We start from the raw sequence: 24,099 nt of genomic DNA, 5'->3' as shown, positions 1-24,099 counted from the left end.
TCTCCTTAAAAAACCTTTCTGGGTTTTTGATGGGAGGAGTGAGGTTTTACTTTAATATTTGAACTATAATTGACACATTCAAGGGTTGCCAACTCAATGTCCTTAAAAAATCTTGTCTCAAAAATTTCTGAGCATCTCTAAAGACTCTGGGTTTTTAATGAGAGTAGTGGGGTTTTACTTTAATATTTGAACTATAATTGACACATTCACCTACTTCCCACCTCCTTTTGGGTTTTTCTTTGCCATTTGCTGAGTCCCTTGTCCCGTTCCCACCCCAGCTTTCCAAGAACACCAAGAGTTACCAATCCCAGCTCCTTAAAAACCTTTCCAATCTCAAACATTTCAGAGCATCTCTAAAGACCCTGTGTTTTTAATGAGAGTAGTGGGGTTTTACTTTAATATTAGAACTATAATTAACACATTCACCTACTTCCCCACCTCCTTTGGGGTTTTTCTTTGCCTTTTGCTGAGTCCCTTGTCCCATTCCCCCCCAGCTTTCCAAGAACACCAAGGCAGATGCCATGGTCAAGGATCTCTACGTGGAGAACGCGCAGCTGCTGAAGGCTCTGGAGGTGACAGAGCAGAGGCAGAAAACTGCAGAGAGGAAAAATTATCTACTGGAAGAGAAAATTGCCAACCTCAACAGAATAGTGAAGAATTTGGCCTCCCCCTCCTTCAGCCCAGAGATCAGGTCATAGCAAAGCTGTTGTGTGCCACAGCCCCTGCACTTTACTGAAATGGGAATATTTCAGCTTCTCACTGCGTTGCCTTTTTTTACTGAATGAGTTTTGGTTACAAATGCCTCCCCAGAGAGCACAGAGCTGATTCCCAAAATGGACGCTACCAAAGGAGAATTTTGTTGGTTCCCAAATTGGGTTTCTGCTAAGTTTTGCCTAAAAATAATCATCACTATGTAAAAAACTTCAAACTTCTGTTTTTCTAGGTTAACCTATTTTGATGCCTTGGCTTTCATTGCAATCCAAATTCTGAATTACCTGTACTGGATCATCTAGATTGAAGCAAAGGCCTAAAGAAAACTCAGATTGTTGAACTGAAAACTTAATATTTTCAGCTTTCTAAAATAGCTCCAAACCTAGAAATGCTGATGGGTCAGTCTTCAACACTCAGCAAAAATGTAATTGAAGGCAAGACTTTGCTGCTATGGGCTGTGTCCTGTGAACTTATTCTAGTTTCTCTAAAGCAATTATTCATTAGGTTTCTCTAAAGCAATTATTCATTAGGCTTCTGAGTTGTTCTTCATGGCTGTTCCTCTGCAGAGCTCAAAAAAAAAGAGATTTATTTAAAATACAGAACTAGACTACTGCCTCCAACTTAGTGTGACGATATTTCATCTGAAGAAATTTCCCAACTAGCAAATAAAGACTATTATTTCCTTTATTTTTAAGCTGTGCTGCCAGACAACTCTGAATTGTAGAGGCCTTACTGGTTTTGTATATGGAAATAAGTTAAACCAAGGAAGAGTCACTCAGCAGAAGCAGAGCTGGGAGCTTTGTTTATGTGATTTGTAAATTCAGTGAAGCAGTGCAGTGCATTTATTAAACTGCTGGCAGAAGAATGGAGAGGGGCACTGGGATGATTTTGTCAGTGGGATCCTGGTGTTGGAACCCTCATGAGCACGGAGCTTTGCCAGGAATGCAGCATTTGCTCTGACCTGAGGAATCATTTGGAAAAGTCTTGTCTTTTGTGTTAATCCTAGTGCAGAATCTGTCATTAGTTGTGAAGAAACACATTCAGTGTAATCATGAAGAACTCAGGGAGTAGCAGCCTAAATCAGCTTCCTTCAGCCATAAATGTGGGTATAAATGTCAGCGGAGGGAGATAAACACCCCTGAGGGCAAGCAGCACAAAACAAAATGGATTTGGGTGAGTATTTCCTTGGTGCTCCCTAGCCAGGTTCCAGAGGAGCATCGAGGTTTGGGATGAGTGGAAAAATGAAATTTTTTGGGAACCCCTTCAAGACAGAGGGGTTTGCCAGCTGGATGAGAGCCTGCCTGCTCAAGGGGGTGTGTGTTATCCTGCCCTGCCTCCCCTAAAACAGTCAGACACAATTAAACACTGTAAATAAACTGGGGCCATTCTGGAGTACTTGAAACTGCACCTCTTTAAATGCAAGACTGGGAGGGGGAGGAAGAGGTGTTTTGTCTCAGAGACCACTGGCAAGCTGATCATTGTGTCAGGAGCCAAAATTCCTGCAGAAACTGGGGTAAAACTGCCTGCAAGCTGTGGGGGAGCAGATGGAAAATGAGATTTACTGTGTACTGATGTGGCTGAGAGGGTGTTCCCTGTGTCTCTGGGGTTACTTACCCGTTTTGGAGTGGTTGTGGACTGAACCCACAAACCCCAAAGACACAGGGAGTGACTTTTTCCTCCTCCTTTTCCTCCTGTAGTGCTTTGTGCAGGCAACGAAGTGGAAACGGAAACAGAATCATGGAATAACATCACATTGGAGTCCTCATAAATTATTTCACTGCTGTGCTCTTCTAATTGCATGTAGTGGAGATTTCTCCAAGTCATCCCAAATTCAAGGATTTACAGATTTTTTTTTTCAGAGGCTGCAAAAATATTTTCACAAACTGGAAGTGTCTTAAAATGATAGAGAGCTGAGGGTTTGAAAAGCTGAAGTAGTGATTTATTGGTACTTTCATCACCAAGTGGTGTGAGTTACATGTTAATAAATCTCTGTGTGGGTAACAGGGCTGTGTGTTGGCAAAGTGGGAACTGAGCACACCCTAAACCCATGCTCTGGAAATCAGCAAAGTTCCAAAATAATTCCAGGAAACAAAACAAATAAGGTTCAGAACTGTATTTGTAAAAAAATATTATTATCTAGTACATTTAAAGACTACTTCATACCTTGACCTTGATTTACTTGTGTCTGTGACCAAATTCTAAAAGGAAGGAATGAATATTTCACTGAAATTATTGTGCAATTATTTTCATGTTGCTCAATTTAAAGGCTGGACTAATTCTTTTAATCTCCTGGTAGTTACCAGGCTTTTATAAACCAAACACAGACATTGCTAGAGCGCAGCACCAAAAAGGGAGAAGCAGAAATAGGGAAAAGGGACTTTGGGTTTTTTTCCCTTTCTCCCCTATCCTACTTTGCTGTACCTTCACTAAACTTCAGAAAAAAAAAACAACTTAACTACAGGAGAGAGGAGGAGGAAAACGTGCTGTTGGTAAAAGCTCCAGTTTCATAGGAAGATTTGTGTGGATTTATTCTCAGAAGTGCCTTTTGCCTTCCTGTACTGTAGTGGCTGGGGTGCCACAGGACAATTCAGGACAATCCCTTCCCACAAGGAGGGATCCCCGAGCAAGGCAGAGCTGCCTCCACACGTTGCTCCTGAGTTCAATGTGGCAGCTCAGAAGAGAAGCAGCTGTTTGACAAAGTCCAGGCTACTGAAAATAAGCATAGAAACACATAATTTATTAAGCATTAGGGGTGTTTTGTGCATGAATGTGTCTCCTATGCAGAATAGGCAAAAAAAACCAAAGTATTTAATGTTATTGTTGCAGTCAAAAATCACTGAACTTTTAGGCCTTGTTCCTACAACAGGTCCTGCCATGTCAGATATGAACTACTTCATTACCAGAAGGTGTTTTAAATGTTTTCAGCTCTTACTTTATGAATCACTGTGAAAATAAAGGCACATAGACATTTCAGGTTGGGGGTTCTGGAAGGGGACAGACCCCAGGTTAAACAGAGGTGTACAAAATTCACGCAGCTGAAGTGCTGCTTGTCAATTTAGAATGATTTAAAAGTCTACATTGTGGCACATGCTCCAAGTGGGACTTTAAATACAAGGAAAAATGGAGTTGTTTGAATTCTGCTTGGGGAAAGAAACAGGATATTAACATTTTTTATTTTAGCCAGGTTATATGTTAGGTATAGCAGGGGGGAACAGTCTGGATTGATAAAGAGTAAAATCCTTTTGTTTACTTCCAGCAAATGCCATCCCTGTCACTCAGGTTTTCCATCATTTACCTGTCCAATCTCTGTTCGGTGTCGTTTCATGACAAACAACTTGTGTATAAAGGAAAACAAATGTATATTATTTTTTTTCTATTGAGTTTGTTTTGTTCTGGTGTAATATATTGTCCTTAGAACATCATGTAAAGCTGAGAGATGAAGCAACTGATACATTATTTATAATGAGCATAAAAAATACATTAATGTACGATGCATACTTGTGTGTTTTGGTTTTTGCCCAACATGAAAATCATAGAATAATTTGGGTTGGGGGGACCTAAATCCCGTCCACCCCTGCCATGGCAGGGACATCTTCCACTATTCCAGGTAGTTTCAAGCCCTGTCCAACCTGGCCTGGGACGCTTCCAGGGATCCAAGGGACAGCCACAGCTTCTCTTCCCATGGATGTTGTAAATATTGCAAGTAGTATCAAAGGCATACACAATAATAAAAGGGATGGTTTGATGGCTATGAAAAAGCTTTTCGCATTATGAAAGTATGAAATTTAAGTGTAAAAACCTGACAGGTTGTGAACACACATTGGCTTATGTTCAGCTGAAGTTGCATCCCTACTCTTTGCCTTTATATTGAAATATTGAGGGAAATATTGAGTGTTTGTTGCAAGCTTTTCACAAAATCAAGGGGTGGGAAAAGCTGGAGGGGACCACAGTGGGTCCCTGCTTTGTCCTCCCTAGTCAAGCACTGCTGTCTCCCCTCTGGGCCCCTCATGACAAGAAACACTGAGGGGCTGGAGCGTGTCCAGGGAAAGGAACGGAGCTGGGGAAGGGAATGGAGCCCCAGGATAGGCTGAGGGAGCTGGACAGGAGCTGGAGAATCGCTGAGGGAGCCGGGAAGGGGCTGCAGAATCCCTGAGGAGCTGGGCAGGGGCTGCAGAATCCCTGAGGAGCTGGGCAGGGGCTGCAGAATCCCTGAGGGAGCTGGGCAGGGGCTGCAGAATCCCTGAGGGAGCTGGGCAGGGGCTGCAGAATCCCTGAGGAGCCGGGCAGGGGCTGCAGAATCCCTGAGGAGCTGGGCAGGGGCTGCAGAATCCCTGAGGAGCTGGGCAGGGGCTGCAGAATCCCTGAGGAGCTGGGCAGGGGCTGCAGAATCCCTGAGGGAGCTGGGCAGGGGCTGCAGAATCCCTGAGGAGCTGGGCAGGGCTCACCTGAAGTAAAGGAGGCTCAGGGGGCTCTTGTGGCTCTGCACAAGGAGGGCACAGCCGGGGGGGTCGGGCTCTGCTCCAGGGAACAGGACAAGAAGGAACAGCTTCAGCGGAGGTTTAAATGGGATATTTGAGAAAATTTCTCCACGGAAAACGTTGTCAGGAGCGCCCATCCCTGGGGGTGCCCAAGGAAGGCCTGGAGGTGGCACTCAGTGCTCTGGGCTGGGTGATGAGGTGGGCATCGGGCACAGCTCGGACTCGCTGATCTCGGAGCTCTTTTCCAACCTCAACGATTCAGTGATTGTGTAACTGTGGGGTTCTGTCACTGTTATTCTTGGTTTTCTGTTATTCTGGGGTTTCTGTTTTTCTGGGGTTTATCTCAGTCCAGGGTTTCTGTTATTCTGGGGTTTCTCTCACTCCGGGGTTTCTGTTTTTCTGGGGTTTATCTCAGTCCAGGGTTTCTGTCCTGGCGGGCTCCCGCCGCTCCGTGAGGGGCCGCGCCCTCCCCGCCGCGCGGGGGCGCTGTGGCCGCGCCCCCTCCCCTGCGCTGCCCCGCGGCCGTCCCGGAGGGCGGCGGCCGCCGCCTTCCCACAACGCCCCGCGCGCCCGCCGCGTCCCCTCAGCGACCCCCGGCCCGGTCCCGGTCCGGATCCCGATCCCAACCCCGCTCCTGGTCCCGGCCCGGCCCCCAGCGGCGGCCGGACCCCCACTCCCCGCCCTGCGGAGCGGGGAGCGGCGCCGGGCATGCGGGCGGTGGCAGCGGGCCGGGAGGTGGGATGCTGTCGCGGAAGAAGACGCGGACGGAGCTCTCCAAGCCGGGCGAGGTGCAGGGGAAGTACGTGAAGAAGGAGACGAGCCCGCTGCTGCGGAGTGAGTGTCGGGGGGAGCGGGGGCCGCCGGCTCGGGGGGCCGATCCCGAGGCCTTTGTGTGCGGCCGCTGCGGGTCCGGCGGGCCCTGGAGCTGCGCGGCCTTGGGGGGTGAGGGGCGTGAGGGGGAGGTATCCCCGTGGGTGTGTGTAGGGGCTATTTCTCCCTGTAAAGGTGTGTAGGGGTTATTTCTCCCTGTAAAGGTGTGTAAGGGTTATTTCTCCCTGTAAATATGTGTTCGGTCCTGTTATGAGCCCTGGGAGATGACGGAGGGAAGTTAAAACTGAAAGGAAAGTCGAGTTTCAAAGGGAGCCCTGCACGCCTTGTTCCAGCGGGCGCTCAGCGTGCCCGAACTTGGTGGGTTTCGTGGGTTTTATGATTCTCTCGGCGCCTGGTTCCTCAGTTTCAGCAGGCGGGAGTTCAGACACTGATTTTAAATGAAGCCAAGAGCTCCAGGGTGAGGCTGGCCGGGGCTCGGAGCAGCCGGGCACAGGGAAGCAGGGAAGGGGTCCCTGTGGCCCGGGGCATTTTCAGGGCTGCGGCTCCTGGATCCCTGAGCCTGCTCCTTCCAGAACCGCGCTTGTTTTCCCCATCCGGGCACTGTGGGATGAGATAACTGTCCCGCCAGGCAGTTGCATAAAATCCCTGCATAAAAAATGTTCCAGGTCCTCTCCGTGACTCAACCTGGTGAGGTCACCTGGGCTGCAGGGATCTTGCCGTGGCTCTGATGCCGCAGCCCTGTGCTCCTAGGGCTGGGCACAACACCACAAACTCACACTGAAAGTGTGCTTGGCTTTGGTTGTTTGTCTCAGAAGACAACCCGAGACTGAAATGGGTTTGTTTCCCCAATAAATAAATAAATGAATTTATTGCTGACGCTTTCTGGGGTGCACCAGATTTTAACCGCAAGTTGTAAGGGTTTATTAATAAAAGGTAATTAACAATAGGAATGACCTCTTTCTAAGCAAAAGTTATAATCTGTATTAATTTATCTGGAGGGAAACTACTTTTTTCTATCATGTTGAAAGTAAAAGGGAGAAGAGGAATGTTTCACATACTGGAGGGAGGCAGTGAAATTCTAAAGGAGAAAGTGAAATATCTCCCTGATAATTTGAGGACTTAATGCATATGGCATGACATCGTTTTTTCTGGCTGAACTTTGTGCCTTTGGGATTAGTGGGGGCAGTGTGAATTCTGTTTCTATCTTGGATTCCTGTGGGCATTAACATCTTGTCATTCCCAGTTTGTAAGGACAACATTCCCAAAGAAGCAGTAGCCAAGATATGTGGATTTTCTTGACCCTTCTCACAGAGAAGCACGAACCCTGACTGATTTAGCCACAGCACAGTGTGGGTGGTTTGGGTTTTCTTTTTCTTGTGTGGTTTTTTTGATGGGTTTGGGGTTGCTTTCTTTATTGCAGCTGCAGTTTTGCTCAGTGGGTTCCTGGTGTGGGCTGTGCTGGGTTCTGCTGCACCTGGACATTCTGCAGCTTCACCACCACATTTACACAGGTGTTACACAGAGCCACAGAACGGTGAGGTTGGGAGAGACCTCTGAGATCACAGAGTCCAACCTGTGCCCAGACTACAGCACCAAACCTTTTGTTAAACACATCCAGAGATGGTGATTCCACCACCTCCCTGGGAAGAGCATTCTAGTGCTTTATTATTCTTTCAGTGAAATTTTTTTTCCTAATATCACCCATCCCTTCCCTGGTGTAGCTGGAGGCTGTGTCCTCTGGTTCTGTCAGAGACCGACCCCACCTGGCTGCACCTCCCTGCAGGGAGCTGTTGGATGTGAGAAACGCCAGTCACTTGTTTTTAAAATTTTAGAAGTTTGATAGTAATAAAATGGTTATAAAAATAGTAATACAATTTGAGTAATAATAATTTGGATTAAGACAATATGAGACAATAGGAACAAAGAGTTACAGATAGTCCGGGTAGCTTTTCTGGGCAGCACGAGCCCAAAAAAGGCCCCACGTTAACAGAGGATTAACCCTTAAAAGCAGCAGCCTGTTGCATATTCATACAGCTCATCCATGGTGCATCAATTCCATTCAAACACAGGGTTCTGGCTGGGCAGTGTCAGCTTCTTCCTCTGAATCCTAAATGGCATCATCCTGCCGGAGTGAGGCAGGAAGAAGTTCACTTCTCCTGATAATGAAGCAATAAATTCTCTTTCTGTGAAAGATTCAGGTGTCCTGTGGCTGCTATCTCACTGCCAGTCCTTTTTTTAGAAAAAAAGTATCCTACACAGCATCGTTTCTATTTTAACATTTTGTTATAACCTAAAACTATATTTAACACACTACTAAAGAGAATTAACACAGCATCACTTTCTAACACCACATGTACAATATTCATTTGAATATTTTGAAAAGCCAATCTCAAAATACGCATTTTTCACATTAGAGATGCCTGAAGTGAATTTCCCACTTAAGTTCGAGTGTGTAAATCTCTGCCCGGGCAGGGCTCTCACTTGTCCCCGTGCTCCCCGGCAGATCTGATGCCTTCGTTCATCCGCCACGGCCCCACCATTCCCCGGCGCACGGACCTGTGCCCTGCCGAGCCCGCGCCCTCCGCCTACGGCCCCGGCGGCGGCGACGGCCTCGTGTCCCGCGCGCAGAGCTTCCTGCGGAGCCCGGTGCCGCGGCCGCCCCACGAGATCCTGAGGCGAGAGAGCAACAGACTGTCGGCGCCCTCGTACCTGGCCCGCAGCCTGGCCGAGGTGCCCAGGGAGTACGGCTCCTCCTCCTCCTCCTCCTCCTCCTCGCAGCCCTTCCTGGCCGAGGCCGGCCCGGGGCTGGAGAACGGCGATGCCCGCGGCTATTACTGCGAGCACTTCTACGGGAGACGTCCGCTGAACGAGCGCCTGCACGAGGACTACAGGTATTATGAGCACAACAGTGATCTTTTCCAGAGGATGTCCCACAATCATGGCAGGCACACTTCAGGTAAGGATTCCTTGGTGGTTTTCTTTAAAATCCAGTTTTGCTGACGGTTTGGGGAGGCTGGATGATCGGGGTTGTGTTTGAGGCGTGTAGGACAGAGCTGCTTTGTCATGGCGTTTCTGGGATTTGGGTCATTGGAACTGAGGGTTTGTTCACATATTCCAGTAGTTCACACATACCCAGAAAGGAAAAATAGATTGAAACCAGGATTATTTTCACAAATAAATGGAGTAAGGCCGAGCATGTTTTGTGTATGTGTCCTCTGCACATCAGTTTTGGGTAACTGGGATCACACATATGGTTTCTAAGGCTGGGCCATTGGAATTGAGGCTTTGTTCACACATATCCAGAAAGGAAAACCAGATTTAAACCAGGATTATTGTCTTAAATAAATGGAGTAAGGCCAAGCTGGTTTTGGGGTTTTTAACACCAGGCATATGTACATCTCCTCTACACATCAGTTTTGGGTCATTGGAATCAAGGGTTTGTTCACACATATCCAGAAAGGAAAAATAAGACTTAAACCAGGATTATTTTCTTCAATAAATGGACTATGGCCAAGGAAGTTTTGTGTACATCTCCTCTACACATCAGTTTTGGGTCATTGGAATTGAGGGTTTGTTCACACATATCTAGAAATCAAAAATAGACTGAAACCAAGATTATTTTCCTAAATAAATTGAGTAAGTCCAAGCAAGTTTTGGGGGTTTTTAATGCCAGGCATATGTACATCTCTTCTACAAATCAGTTTTGGAATTGAGGGTTTGTTCACACATACCCAGAAAGGAAAAATAAGACTTAAACCAGGATTATTTTCTTAAGTAAGTGGACTAAGGCCAAGCAAGTTTTGTGTACATCTCCTCTACACATCAGTTTTGGAAATTGGAATTGAGGGATTGTTCACACATATGGTTTCTAATGCCGGGTAATTGGAATTAAGGGTTTGTTCACACATACCCAAAAAGAAAAACTAGATTTAAACCAGGATTATTTTCTTAAGTAAATGAGCTGAGGCCAAGCAAATTTTGAGGTTTTTAATGCCAGGCAAATGTGCATCTCCTCTCCACATCAGTTGCTGGCTTGCAAGAAATTTTATTCATTGGGGGACATCTCCTATTTTCATGGTGTAGAGAATAACCAAGAACTCAAATACAACATTGCAGCATTGTTGTTATTATTGTTATCATTAAATTTTAATTTTCATCTTATTACTTAATTTCATTGTTTGAATTTGACCTCAATAATTAAAATAATTCCTTATAAATAGTCATAGGGAGGAATGACTGCTTTGTGTAATTAGCAAATTGGCATCTAATTAGTGTTGAAATTTACTTCCTAATCCTTCACTCCTTTCTTTTGGCTTTTAAATTTGTTTGTAAATATGATTGTTTCCCCCTAAGTTTCACTGTAACTTTTTTGTTTCCTAAAACTAAACAGCATAAGGAAGAAGAATCCATTAAATACTACTTTTCTGAAATATTTGACTCTGATATGACAAAAACTATGCCCAAGGAGGAGTTGGGAACAAACATTTCAAACCTGTAAATGATGTGCCTTCAGTATGAAATACATTGTTACCTGCATCTATGAACAAAATTGTGATTAGTGTCTGATAAAACAAATCTCCTGTGTAGAACAAGGAGCCTGCCAGGGAGAACATCAGCTTTTAGTGCTGCTGCCCTGGTGTGTGGGGTAGAACCTGGCAGTGCCTTGTGCTTCCTTCCCCACACAAACACTTCCATGGAAATGGAAATGCCAGCCAGGGAATTCTCAACTGCTGGGGTTTAAGGCCTGCTACTTGAATCCTCCTTTGCTTTTCTAAATGTGAATATCTCTGATCTGGCTGGATTTTGTGTGGATCTCTGCAGTTATTGCTCCTCCAGCAGGCATTAAACATTTCCCTGTGCAGGTAACGAGCACTGGGATTGTGCTGGGATGTTTTAGGGAGGAGAGGCAGGAGGGGAGGATTTCACAAACCAATCCCTCAGTTTAACCTTCAGAATTAAACAGCAGCTGGGTCTGCTGAGGAGATTCCCAGAAATGGAGCTCTGGCTTGGAAGTGGAGATTCATAGAGCAAATTTATTTCAAATTTGTAAAAGGAGCTCCATAGTTTGCTCAATTGTAGCAACATCTTCTTCCTAAATAGATTTTTTTTTGTGCTGTTTGTTGACCTTAGCCCTGGAAATCATAAAGGAGCTGCTCCTGTTTGCTTGGTTTGGTCATTGACTCTCGTACTTTAACATTTCATATTTTGGACAAGTGTTACAAGGTTTGGTGCTGGGTGAGTATTTAATCTCATGCACTCATAGGGACAGACAAAGCTGAGCCTTTCAGTTGCCAGTGGTTTCCCTTTCCTCCATTTTTTTCCATCTCCATCTGAGCACCTAAAATCCTCTTCCCTTTTTTCTTAAAGAATTATGTGGCCCAAAATAAGAAAATTTTAGGTTTTGTTACTTCCTTCATTTCACCATTCAGCTGCTTTTTATTTGAACCATCCCATGCCTTCACAGCTTCAGTGTTTCCCTTGAGTTACCCAAATGTCTCTGCAATTCCTTGTTTCTTTTTCTTGCATTTCCAGAGCCTGTTGCTTTCACTGCCTTTGTCTAAGTAACTTTTCTTTCCTCGTCCCCATTGTTGTTTCTCTTCGTGGAGATGCCAGAATTGCCTGGTGCCTGCAGTTCCAAAGGAACAATGTGGTCTCTAGCTGGAGTTGGTAAATGCTGCCCCTCGCTGTGCCTGTGCCCGCAGAGGTGCCTGCTCGGTGCTGCTGTGTTCTGTTCGGGTGCACTCCCCAGGAGGTGTTGCTGTGAGCACCAGGTGTCCCTGCTCTGCTGCCCTTCCTGGTGCTCACACTGAGGGGCTTTGGGGGAGAGGTGCCCGTGCCTTTCAGCTCTGTTCTAACCTGGGATTCTCCTCTCTGGGGTTGGAGGAGTTACAAACACGTTCTGCTCAAGGCTCAGAGTGTTCGGGCAGTGCTGGGGCAGCCCTGGGCTTGGCAGCAGTTGCAGTTTCAGCATTGCCCTGTCCTTCCATGGCACTGCTCCTTCCAGCCACGTTTTCTCTCTCCCTGTGCTTCACTTCTGCCATCTCCTCCTTCCCATATTTCATTCACTTTGTTTCTTATTACCAATCCAGTGCTGCTGATTTTTCTGACCAATATTTTCAGTTGAGATACCTCCTAATTTTACACATTTAGCTACCTCTGTGGCATTTCTTAAATTTTTAATTTCTTTTTTTTATTTTTTTTTAATTATTATGAGTGTCCTTTTCAAACTTTTAATTCTAAGAGACTTTTACCTGTCTTTCCTCGCCATCTCTTTCCTCTCTTCTAGGTTAAAGTTTTGGGGAGGTCTGTGGTTGAAGTTATACCTTCAGTGTAGATTGGAACTAACTTGTAACCAAGACCTCAGAGTTATTTGTGCCTGTGTGAGCGGTAAGCTGAACCATTCTTTGTGTCTATGACAATTGCTGAGCTTGAAATCAACACTCTCAATGTAAAGGCACTTGCTGCTGGTGGATTGTGATGAGTTCACTGGGATGTCACAGGAGAAAAAGCAATTTAACAGAGAATCCTCTGTGCTTTTGGTTCATCTGTTAAGTTGTACCCATGAAAAATTGCAAACTTGTTAAATGTAAGAGCAGAATAAATGAGATTATGACAAAAAACCCATTTAGAGCTGAAATAGCCATATTTTTATTTTTCTGTGTGTGCCCTTCTCTCATTTTTAAACAAATGGCAGTTCCTGCCTTTTTCTTCTTTTGTGCTGATTTTGCAGGAATTGTGCAGCATAATTCTTGGTGCTGTCAGAGTTCTTCCTGTCGTTTCCTATTTGTGAGTTTGTGCTTGCTTGGAACCCCCATTCCCTGCAGCAAGAGGTGCTTGTGCTCAGGAAGTTCCTTCAGAGGCTGTGCACAGGGTTAGGGAAGGTGGGACCTGCAGACCTGGCTAAACAGGAGAGTTATTGGAAATTATTAGGGATTTTATTGTTAGTGATTCTTTTCAAATTAAACACTTTGTTCATCTTCTCCTCCTGCTCTGATGAGGGGAAGGGAGAGGGTTTTGGCATCCTGAAAAGGCTCTCAGGACAATTGGGCTGATTGAAAACAAAGAGTGTTTTGTAAGATTTATTCTGCAACACTTTGGAAATGTGGGTGAAGTCACTGCTGGGGAGTTCTGAAATTTCTCTGCATTTTCTACCCCAGTGGAATTTTCTCCTCTGGATTTGCTCTTTGCCCTTTTTATGCTGGGGATGGGATCTCTCTGCTGCTCTTTTTACCTGCCCTGTGCTGGGAATCTTTGCTCCAGAGGTTTGGATTTCTTTCCAGGCAGGGTTCGCTCAGAAAAATCCCTTTTACTGGGAAGGCACTGACTTCATTCCCAGTTCCTTGTTCCTTCCTAAACACAACTTCCCTGAGTGAAGAACACACTGCAGACTGTTCACACCTGGCATTTATTTGGGTTTGTAAGAGAAGGAATTTTTGCATTGATAAAGTGCACTGGAATGTGCTGCTGAAAGTCAAAATTGATAATTCAAAACCTTCAATTGAAGATAACGGATTTAAAAGTGGAAGGAAAATTAAAGCCTTAATTTCAGTGTTGATATTCCTTAAAAGCAGCAGCTGAACCAAAAAACAACCCATAATATTATATTAATTGTATTATATTATATTATATTATATTATATTATATTATATTATATTATATTATATTATATTATATTATATTATATTATATTATATTATATTATATTATATTATATTATATTATATTATATTATATTATATTATATTATATCACATTACATTATTATATTATATTTATTTTATTATATTATTATAAACAGAATTACCAGATGAGGCTTGAAAAGGTTTTACAAATGCATACATTTAATTAATTTTTGACCATCCTTGAGATTTGAAAGTGCCACTCCAGAGAGTGCTCATCCCTAAGCAGGGGAAAGGAGACATTTGGGAAAAGAGGATAATTGAACTTTATTTCTTGGGAAAGCAGGGAGAATGAGAATTTATATTTGTTCCAGCTAGAGGAGTGTGTGAGCAAGAAAACCCTGAGAGTTCCAGTGAACATGCTCAGTTTATCTCATCCTCCATGCCAGGAAAATCCCAAGTTTTACACCAAATATTTGTATAAAAACTCTTCAGCTTTTCTGTTTGTGACACATAAATGTGGTGCCAGCCCCCAGTCCAGGGAACAGCCCTGGTGCTTGCAGGGAAATCCTGTGTGGAGCTTTGGGGCTCAGAATTGAGCTGGAATTGAAATGCAGAAAATGTCATTGCTGGAAATTTGCCATGGAAAAGGCAGCCCATGGATTGAGGCTGTCTTGGAATTTTCTTCTTTGGGTTCTTTGGAAAAGATCACAGAGGAATTCACTCTTCCCAGTGTTGTTTAGTTGAAATTAATGGTGTGTGTATATATATATATTTATAAATACATATAAAAGTTAATTTTCCTCTTCTCTTCAAAGCTATAGGAGGAGTTTTTCTCTTATGTGTGTATCCATCCTCCCACAAACCAACATCTGAAGTTTAGCAGGAAAACCAACAGACAATTTCTTTTGATCTCTAAAAAATTAATTTTATAGGAAAAAAAGTCTCAATTTTAATAATTCCTGATTTTCATCAAGCCACAGTGGTTGATGGCTTTAAGGCCCCATGAATATCAACATCTTAAAACTTGCAGCAGAGAGAATATTCCAATATAATCTGTGATAGAAGGGAAAAATTGATTGCTACAGCCATCAGTTGATCAGTTTGGCCTTTGATTTCATGTCCATGGAACATTGTTCAAAACTGGTCATTTCTGCATCTCTACAAGTTTATTTTAATGGTTTGGCCCTTTTAATGAACATGGCAAAAGGAATGGATAAAATATTTGTGATCTGGTGTTATTTTTGTTCTTTGCATCATGGAAATTAAAAATAAGAGGCATTGGGAGAATCCATGTGTCAGGAGAGCTTCAGTGCAGAGGGTGGCAGCTCTTCCAATGTTGGGAATCGTTAACCTGTACCTTTAGTAAAAAATAAATATGGATTCAAGGCTATTATTAAGGAGAAGGAACTGTAAGAAAAATACAGGGATGTGCAGGTTTTAACAATAAACAGAAAAATAAGGATTCTTCTCCCCAAATTTGTGTGTTCAGCTCTCCTGGCAGTGGAGATTTAACAATCACAATTTCCACATCCCTGAAATCCCATCCCAGAGCTTCCTAATGGGGGAAAATCCTGGGTTTGTCTGGCCCAAACACAGCACTCTGAAGAAGCTGAAATATTTTTATTTTGTCACTGGCATGTGGAGCTGAAGCAGCTTCCCTTCCAAAGGTCAGGAATGCTCCAGATGTTTCATTTCTCTGGAATTGAGCTCTGAGTTCAATCCCAATTAAAGATGGACACACTTCCCTTTCCAGGGCTGGCAAACAGGTAAGTCCTGACACCAGAGGAAATCCTGTCAGGCCACACAGTTCAGAACATGACAAGGGTGAGCACAGAGTTTTAAAGGAGGATGTTTGTGAGGGAGGTTTTAATTCATTTTTTATCTATCCCCTTGTTTTGGAGCCTTCCTGTAAGTTTATTTTTAATGATTATAATATTCTGTTAGGATATAGCTCCCCCAGGTTTCAGGGTGTCACTTTAGATGAGAGAGACTCTGCCTATCCCTTCTCAGAAAATAACCACACCAAAATGTTATTCCTGAAGAAAAGGAGCAGGGGGTGTATTCCTGTCAGTAAATGTGCGTGGGGGTGAATTCTGACTTGTAAAAAAGTGTAAAAAGTGGCTCCCAAATCCCTTCTGCTGGCTGTGGGAAACAGCAACACACAAACTCTGCTGTTCGTGGGATTGAATGGATGCATTTGGCTGTGGGATGAAAGAAAATTGGAATTTTCATTAAAGCTAGGTAGTGTGAGGGACTGGAGGGAACTCCTTAAAATGAATTTTAAAAGGGAATTGAATTTAGCCCAGCACATCCAGGAGGTAACAAATTCCCAGGGATGGAAAGAAACCTGCAGAATTCTTGATTAAAATTCTTGATTGTCACTGGGGTTTTGTGGTTGGGTGTCTTGGGGATGTTTTTTCTGAGTTTTCTGTGCTTGCTCATCTGGTTTTATTTCTTCCCAAGTCTCCCTGGGGAGGGATGGGACAGGAGCTGTTTCTGTGGGCATCTCTCACCCTCCAGCTGCTAAAATCTCTGTAAAAACTCTGAGTGTTACAACAAATCCCACATTTCAAAGAGCTGCTGAGCAGTCTCTCAAACCTAGTGCTGGATCAATCCCAGGGAAAAGGTGGGAATTTCATCAGCTGCAGATCCCTGGCAGCTCTTGGACCCCAGCCCTGCTCGTCCCTCCTCTCTTGTTTGCCTCGTCCTGTTGCTGCTCTTGCCTGGTTCACCTGAAAAGCCTTGGCAGTGATTTGTCTGGAGAGTTTTAATTTCTGGATAGTTCTCATTTCTAAACTTTCTGGTGTTTTGTTGGTCGATATATGAAATTTAACTTTGTTTGGTTTTGTTGATAAACGAAGCAGCCATAACAATTCATAAACAAAAATCATCATTTCTCTAAATCTCTCCCTAAACCCCGATCTCCCTTCCTTTTAGGCATCGGGAGAGTTGCTGCTACATCTTTAGGAAACTTAACAAATCATAGTTCTGAAGATTTACCTCTTCCTCCTGGCTGGTCAGTGGACTGGACTATCAGAGGAAGGAAATATTACATCGACCACAACACCAACACCACGCACTGGAGCCACCCCCTGGAGCGCGAGGGGCTGCCCCCGGGCTGGGAGCGCGTCGAGTCCTCCGAGTTCGGCGTTTATTACGTGGACCACATCAACAAAAGGGCTCAGTACAAGCACCCCTGTGCTCCCAGGTGAGCTCCCACCTGCCCTGCCCCCCGGGGTTCTCTGAGCCAGGGAGGAGATGGTTTTGTAGCATAAAACAGAAAAAAAAAAATGGTATTTTCGGCTTTGGCGCTTTTCGCGGTTTGTCTGCTGTTTGGGGGGTTCAGAAGCAGGAGGGTGCTGCTGCACAAACAGAGCAGCTCTGCAGTGCCAGGGAAACAGCAAAGGTGATGAGAAAAGAATTGAGCTGTGCACTCAAAGTCTGATGGGCCTGGAGGTGCTCTGCGTGTCTGAGATGTGAATTAAGTCTTGGCTGGGATGCAAATGGGTGTTTCAGCCACTCAGAATTTCAAAGTAAGATAAAACTGCATAAATATACACACCAAATCCAATCTTAATTGTTTATCTACACCAAATTTAACAGTTAATTGTTAATGCACACCAAATCCAATGTTAATTGTTAATATACAGCAAATTAACAGTTAATTGTCAATAGGCACCAAATCCAACTGTTGTTAATACACACCAAATTAATGGTGTGTATTAATTGTTAATATACAGCAAATTAACAGTAAATACACACCAAATCCAATGTTAATTGTTAATATGCACCAAATTATCAGTTAACTGCTAATATACAGCAAAAATAACAGTAAATGCACACCAAATCCAATGTTAATTGTTAATCTACACCAAGTTAACATTTAATTGTAAATACACACCAAAACCAATTATGATTGTTAATATACATCAAATCTAATAGTTAATTGTCAGTATGCACCAAATCCAACTGTTAATTGTCACTATGCACCAAATCCAATGTTAATTGTTAATATACACCAAATTAACATTTAATTGTAAATACACACCAAAACCAATTATGATTGTTAATATACATCAAATCTAATAGTTAATTGTCAATATGCACCAAATCCAACTGTTAATTGTTAATATGCACCAAATTAACAGTTAATTGTCAATATGCACCAAATCCAACTGTTGTTAATACACACCAAATTAATGGTGTGTATTAGTTAATATACAGCAAATTAACAGTAAATACACACCAAATTCAATGTTAATTGTTAATATACAGCAAATTAACAGTTAATTGTCAATAGGCACCAAATCCAACTGTTGTTAATACGCACCAAATTAATGGTGTGTATTAATTGTTAATATACAGCAAATTAACAGTAAATACACACCAAATCCAATGTTAATTGTTAATATGCACCAAATCTAACAGTTAATTGTCAATATGCACCAAATCCAAAGTTAATTGTTAATGTACACCAAATTAACATTTAATTGTAAATACACACCAAAACCAATTATGATTGTTAATATACATCAAATCTAATAGTTAATTGTCAATATGCACCAAATCCAATGTTAATTGTTAATATGCACCAAATTAACAGTTAATTGCTAATATACAGCAAAAATAACAGTAAATGCACACCAAATCCAATGTTAATTGTTAATATACACCAAATCTAACAGTTAATTGTCAATATGCCTCAAATCCAATCTTAGTTGTTGATATTCACCAAATTCAACTGTTTTCATATGCACTAAATTAACTGTTAATTGTCCATATGCACCAAATCCAATCTTAATTGTTAATACACACCAAATTAACAGTTAGTTGTAAATACATACCAAATCCAACTGTTAATTGTCAATATGCAGCAAATCCAATGGTAATTGTTACATTGTTAATCCAAATTGTTAATTTCTACTGCTCAGTCTGTTCTGCTGATACCCAGGAAGAGAAAGTTCTTCACCTTGTGGCACAAAACATAAAAATATGGGGATATCTTTAAATAGAGTAACTGATCAGCTGCTGCCTGAATCCACATCAGTTCTGACTTGTTAAATGGTGGATTATATGAATCAATACTTTTAAAATGATTTAAAAACAGCTCCAGTGCTTTGAGTGGGGCTGAGGTGAATTTCACCAAAATAGCAGCAGCAGCTATTGCTGAGTGCAGACTCAGTGAGGTTGCAGCAGCAGCCTTGGCAGTGCTGAGTCTGTGTATAATGCTCAGAAATGGTGAGTGTGTGTATAATGTTCAGAAATGGTGAATTTGTGTATATATAGTGTTCAGAAATGGTGAGTCTGTGTATAAAGTTCAGGAATGGTGAATCTGTATATATAATGTTCAGAAATGAGTGAGTCTGTGCATAATGCTCAGAGATGGTGAGTGTGTGTATAATGCTCAGGAATGGTGAGTGTGTGTGTAACGCTCAGGAATGGTGAGTGTGTGTGTAATGTTTGGAAATGGTGAATCTGTGTATAATGCTCAGGGATGGTGAGTTTGTGTGTAATGCTCAGTGTGAGTCTGTGTATAAAGTTCAGGAATGGTGAATCTGTATATATAATGTTCAGAAATGAGTGAGTCTGTGCTTAATGCTCAGAGATGGTGAGTGTGTGTATAATGCTCAGAAGTTATCAATTTGTGTATAATGCTCAGGAATGGTGAGTGTGTGTATAATGCTCAGGAATGGTGAGTTTGTGTATAATATTCAGGAATGGTGAATCTGTAAAATGCTCAGGAATGGTGAATCTGTGTATAAAGTTCAGAAATGGTGAGTGTGTATAATATTCAGAAATGGTGAGTCTGTTATAATGCTCAGAAATTATCAATCTGTGTATAATGCTCAGAAATGAGTGAGTGTGTGCATGATGCTCAGAAGGGGTGAGTGTGTGTATAATATTCAGGAATGTGACTCTGTAAAATGCTCAGGAATGGTGAATCTGTGTATAAAGTTCAGGAAGGGTGAGTGTGTGTACAATGCTCAGGAGTGAGTGCCTGCAGGGAGTGCATTCTGTACAGGGTGTGCATTCTGTGCAGTGTGCAGGAGCTGCCCCTGCCTGCAGGGTGTGCATTCTGTACAGGGTGTGCAGCAGCTGACCCTGTCCCCCTGTCCCTCTGTCCCCCTGTCCGTGTGTCCCGCAGCGTGCCCCGCTACGATCAGCCGCCCCCCGTGTCCTACCAGCCGCAGCCCCCGGAGAGGAGCCAGGCCCTGCTGGTCCCTGCCAACCCCTACCACAGTGCTGAGATCCCTGACTGGCTCCAGGTCTATGCCAGGGCTCCTGTCAAGTGAGATTCTGCCTTTTTTTTTCTTCTTTTCACTCTGAAAATGCAAAAAAAAAATTGAATTTCTGTGGCTGACAGCAGAGCTTGTGCTGTGTTTGGTTTTTAGGCTGAGGGAAGGAGTTGTACCAAATGTTTATCACATTAATTTGCTTTCTTTCAGGCATTACTTGGAGTGATCACTTTGTGCAGCTCCCACAAAGCTCTGTCGCAGGCTGAAGGATGTGTTTTGCTTTCAGAGTATTTACAAGAGTGGTACCACGTGCTCAGAAAATATGTGAAACATTTCTAGGGTGGAACTTCCTCATGTCTCTTTTAGTTCTTTTTAAACAGCACAGCTTTTCCTCCACCTTTAAGAGTTTTTAATCACAGAATCATGAAATTGTTTGGATTGGAAGGAACTTAAAAATCATTCACTCCCACCCCTGCCATGGCAGGGGCACCTCCCACCATCCCAGGGTGCTCCCAGCCCTGTCCAGCCTGGCCTTGGCACTGCCAGGGATCAGGGGCAGCCACAGCTGCTCTGGGAATCTGTGCCAGGGCCTGCCCACCCTCACAGAGAAACATTTCTTCCTAATATCCAACCTAAATTCACATTTTTCCACCTTAAAGCCATTCCCCTTGTCCAAAGTCCCTTTCCAGCTCCTCTGGAGCCCCTTTAGGCCAAATGCTGGCTGACATCTGTATTTCTATTTCTATATTTCTGTTCAAGAAATTGAATTGAAAACTAAAGGCTAATAAAAAATCATTTTGTCAAAAAAGCTGCTGCAGGAACAGGGAGTCTGCTCCCAAAAAAGGTTTGAGTCAGCATCAAGAAATGAGATTTTCTAATAGGTGCAGCTCTGCAGAGCAGTAACACTGAATAGAAAGCAGTAAAATCCCAAATGTGGTGTAATAATTATTAAATAATGTGTATTCTTAGGGAGAAAATGAAGAAATTCAGTTTTCCAGCAGTGAGGACAGCCTGGAACTGCAAATTCAAGCTGTGGTGTTCAGTGACTTCCACTAAAAAAATTCCTTTTTTTTATTACCTGCTCCTAGTGACACAATTTGAATGAGTTTTATTATTTCTGGTGACTGCTGGGTTTGCCAGCAGCCCATAAAATTCAAATTGCCCTAAAATCCCCCAGAACACTGGGGCTCCACACTCAGTTCCTGTAGGATTTGTATCCTAGAAATCCTTCCAGGTTTTGGCTGCAGATCCGTTCATTTATTGAGGTTTTTGGCACATCCAGTGTAAATTTAAATAGCTCAGCCTGTGTTGTGTGGATTATTTTGGATATTTTCTTAAAAACTGAGAAACAACATAAGAGAAATTCAACAGTGCATCAGGGATTTCTTTATAGCAAGTAGGCTGAGACAAGTTTTTAAATTTTTAATTATCAGCACAGTTTTGCACTGAAATAATTGGTTTCATTTTGTCATGATTTGTTACTTACCCCTAGCTCTGTAAATTGATTTAGCTGGGGGTTTTTGTTTGTTTTTGTTGAGAGGAGTAGATAACTATGGGAAAAATAAGAATATTAGCTTTTGTTTTAACAAATTCCTCTAGAGCATAAAAATTAGGGTTAGAAACAGCCTGAGAGAGAGTCTGGTAGGCAGTTTATTTCCATAAATCCACTGATATTCCAGCCTCAGCCTGCAGCCAGGTGAATCCATCTGCTGCTGTGCCTCAGCTGCATTGAATATCTCCATTATTCCAAATATCTCCATTTTTCCAAATATCTCCATTATTCCAAATATCTCCATTATTCCAAATATCTCCAATATTCCAAATATCTCCAATATTCCAAATATCTCCATTATTCCATGAGCTCCTCCTGTTCTGGGATAGGCAGAGCAGGCAGCTCCCCATTTCCAAGCTCAGGCAATCCCATTTTGGGTGGGCTGTGTGAGGGAAAAGCAGGAAAGGAGGGTAGGGCAGTGAGCCTGGAACCACAGCAAGGTCATGGACATATTTTATGGAAAATCCTTTTGTTAGGATTTCTCTTCTGAGAAGCTGAGAGGCCTCAGAACAAAATGTAACCATTGATTATCTGCTGCTGTGGGATGCAACAGGTGCATCTGGGATTGGTCTCATGTGGTTGTTTGTAATTAATGGCCAATCACAGTCAGCTGGCTCAGACTCTGGTCAGTCACAAGATTTTATTATCATTCCTTTCCTTCCTTTCCTTGCCAGCCTTCTGATGAAATCCTTTCTTCTATTCTTTTAGTACAGTTTATATTTAATATATCATTTTCTTTTCATATAATATATATCATAAAATGAAATGAAACATGGAGTCAAGATTCTCATCTCTTCTCTCGTCCTGGGACCCCTGTGAACACCACCACACTGTGAAAATTGTGTATTTTATGATTGGCTTTTGCAAATATTCAAATGAATGTTACATGTGTGGTGTTAGAAAGTGATGCTGTGTTAATTCTCTTAAGTGCTGTGTTAAATATAGTTTCAGGTTATAAAAAATGTTAAAATAGAAACTGTGCTATGTAGGATACTTTTCTTTAAAGAAAGGACTGGCAGTGAGATAGCAGCCACAGGACACCTGAATCTTTCAGAGGAAGAGAATTTATTGCTCCATTATCAGGAGAAATGAACTTCTTCCTGCCTCAAAGGCGCTGTCAGGATTCAGAGGAAGAAGCTGACACTGCCCAGCCAGAATCCTGGGTTTGAATGGAATTTATGCACCATGGATGAGGTGTATGAATATGCAACAGGCTGTTGCTTTTAAGGGTTAATCCTCTGTTAACGTGGGGTCTTTTCTTTTTCGGGTTTGTGCTGCCCAGAAAAGGTGCCCAGACATCTGTAACTCTTTGTTTCTGTTGTCTCATATTGTCCTAATTCAAATTGTCCAAATTATTATTACTCTACTCTAAACCATTTTATTACTACTAAACTTCCAACATTTCCAAACCAAGCCATTGGTGTTTTTCACTACAACCTCCCTATTTTTAACCCGCAGGTACGACCACATCCTGAAGTGGGAGCTGTTCCAGCTGGCTGACCTGGACACGTACCAGGGCATGCTGAAGCTGCTGTTCATGAAGGAGCTGGAGCGCATCGTGAAGCTGTACGAGGCGTTCCGGCAGGCGCTGCTGGGGGAGCTGGAGCAGCGGCAGCAGCGGCAGCAGTGGTACGCCCAGCAGCAGCAGCAGCAGCAGCACAGCGCCAACTACTGAGCTCCCGCCGCGCCGCGGCTCTCCCGGGAAAAGCGCTTCTGGTTGAAAAGGCAGCTTATTTTTGTTGACGTTGCACCTTTGTTATTATTACCCTCTTGAATATTTTTCTACATGTATTATGTGTTGTTTATAAAAGAAGTGGAAATTGTTTGTTAATCTTTTTTTGGCCGTGCCGGGAGTAGTTTGTTATCCTGAGAAACCAGCAAGTTCCGTGGTGCCCTGCTCCTCCCTCCCCGGCCTGAGCCAGCCGCAGTATTAGAGCTGGCTGTGTATTTCTGAAGGGCAGCAGTCACGTCCTGGCTTCCACACGTTGTCCCAGCGCAGATGCCTCGTTCAGGGTTTGGGATCCCTCTCCTGAGAGCTCTGCCCTTTGTTTACAGCTTTAATGTACAGACCCAGCCCGGGGCCCATCTCGCCCCGCCATCCGCGCGCTTCGCCCAGGTGAAGCTGAGTTGCCTTATTTTTTACTTTAGCTCATTAGTACTCCAGCCTCACTCCTCGTTTCCACACAGGTTACTCAGAGGGGGACACTTGTACCTTCCCAAAGACCAAGATCTCTAAGCAGAGTGGTTTTGATCCTGCATTTCCCAAAACCTGACCCGCTCCAGTGGAAAGGCAGCAGCACTGGCTGCCCCACTGTGCCACCCCAGGGGGAAAATCAGGGATGTAACAGCAATTACTGGGTTTTTTTTTTTTTTTAATGAGCTTTTGTCTTAAAGCTCCTCACTTGGGGAAAAATCTTTAATTGTCCAGTTACCCTCTCCAGTAATTTCATTTGGTTCATTAATTGTCCTGATATGTTATTTATGGGTTCTTTTCAGTGCAATAAACACTGCAGACAAAAAAGTACATTTCTTGTAAATCCTACGAATTCAATAAAAATCATTTTGTTCGATGAATGAAGGCTTTGTGTGACTGATTTGTGGCCTTTCACAACTTCAGATAAACCATTCCCAGCAGCAGGAAAAGCCCCATGATTGAAGCTCTTGGTGGC

General features: G+C 43.1%; 2 protein-coding genes across 3 annotated transcripts in view; both read left to right on the top strand.

The window, feature by feature from the left end:
- NIN (ninein) overlaps positions 1-4,204 on the top strand; it is a 62,216-nt gene extending 58,012 nt beyond the window's left edge. For both annotated transcript variants that reach the window (XM_063159613.1, XM_063159608.1), the window contains one exon: positions 495-4,204. In XM_063159613.1, coding sequence (XP_063015683.1) covers positions 495-698 — 204 coding nt within the window. In that variant the 3' untranslated portion in view covers positions 699-4,204. The remainder of the gene's footprint in view (positions 1-494) is intronic.
- A 1,662-nt stretch (positions 4,205-5,866) lies between these two features.
- Positions 5,867-24,004, top strand: SAV1 (salvador family WW domain containing protein 1). Its single transcript, XM_063159607.1, has 5 exons — positions 5,867-6,023; positions 8,524-8,976; positions 16,580-16,850; positions 19,788-19,931; positions 22,889-24,004. Exons 1-5 carry the CDS (start codon positions 5,930-5,932, stop codon positions 23,103-23,105), a joined length of 1,179 nt encoding a protein of 392 aa, XP_063015677.1. The 5' UTR covers positions 5,867-5,929; the 3' UTR covers positions 23,106-24,004.
- The last annotated feature ends 95 nt before the right edge of the window (positions 24,005-24,099 follow it).

This window comes from Melospiza melodia, chromosome 6, assembly GCF_035770615.1.
Source record: "Melospiza melodia melodia isolate bMelMel2 chromosome 6, bMelMel2.pri, whole genome shotgun sequence".
Taxonomy (NCBI): Eukaryota; Metazoa; Chordata; class Aves; order Passeriformes; family Passerellidae; genus Melospiza; species Melospiza melodia.
The sequence above is the reverse complement of the archived record's forward strand: the minus strand, read 5'-3'. Positions and strand labels throughout refer to the sequence as shown.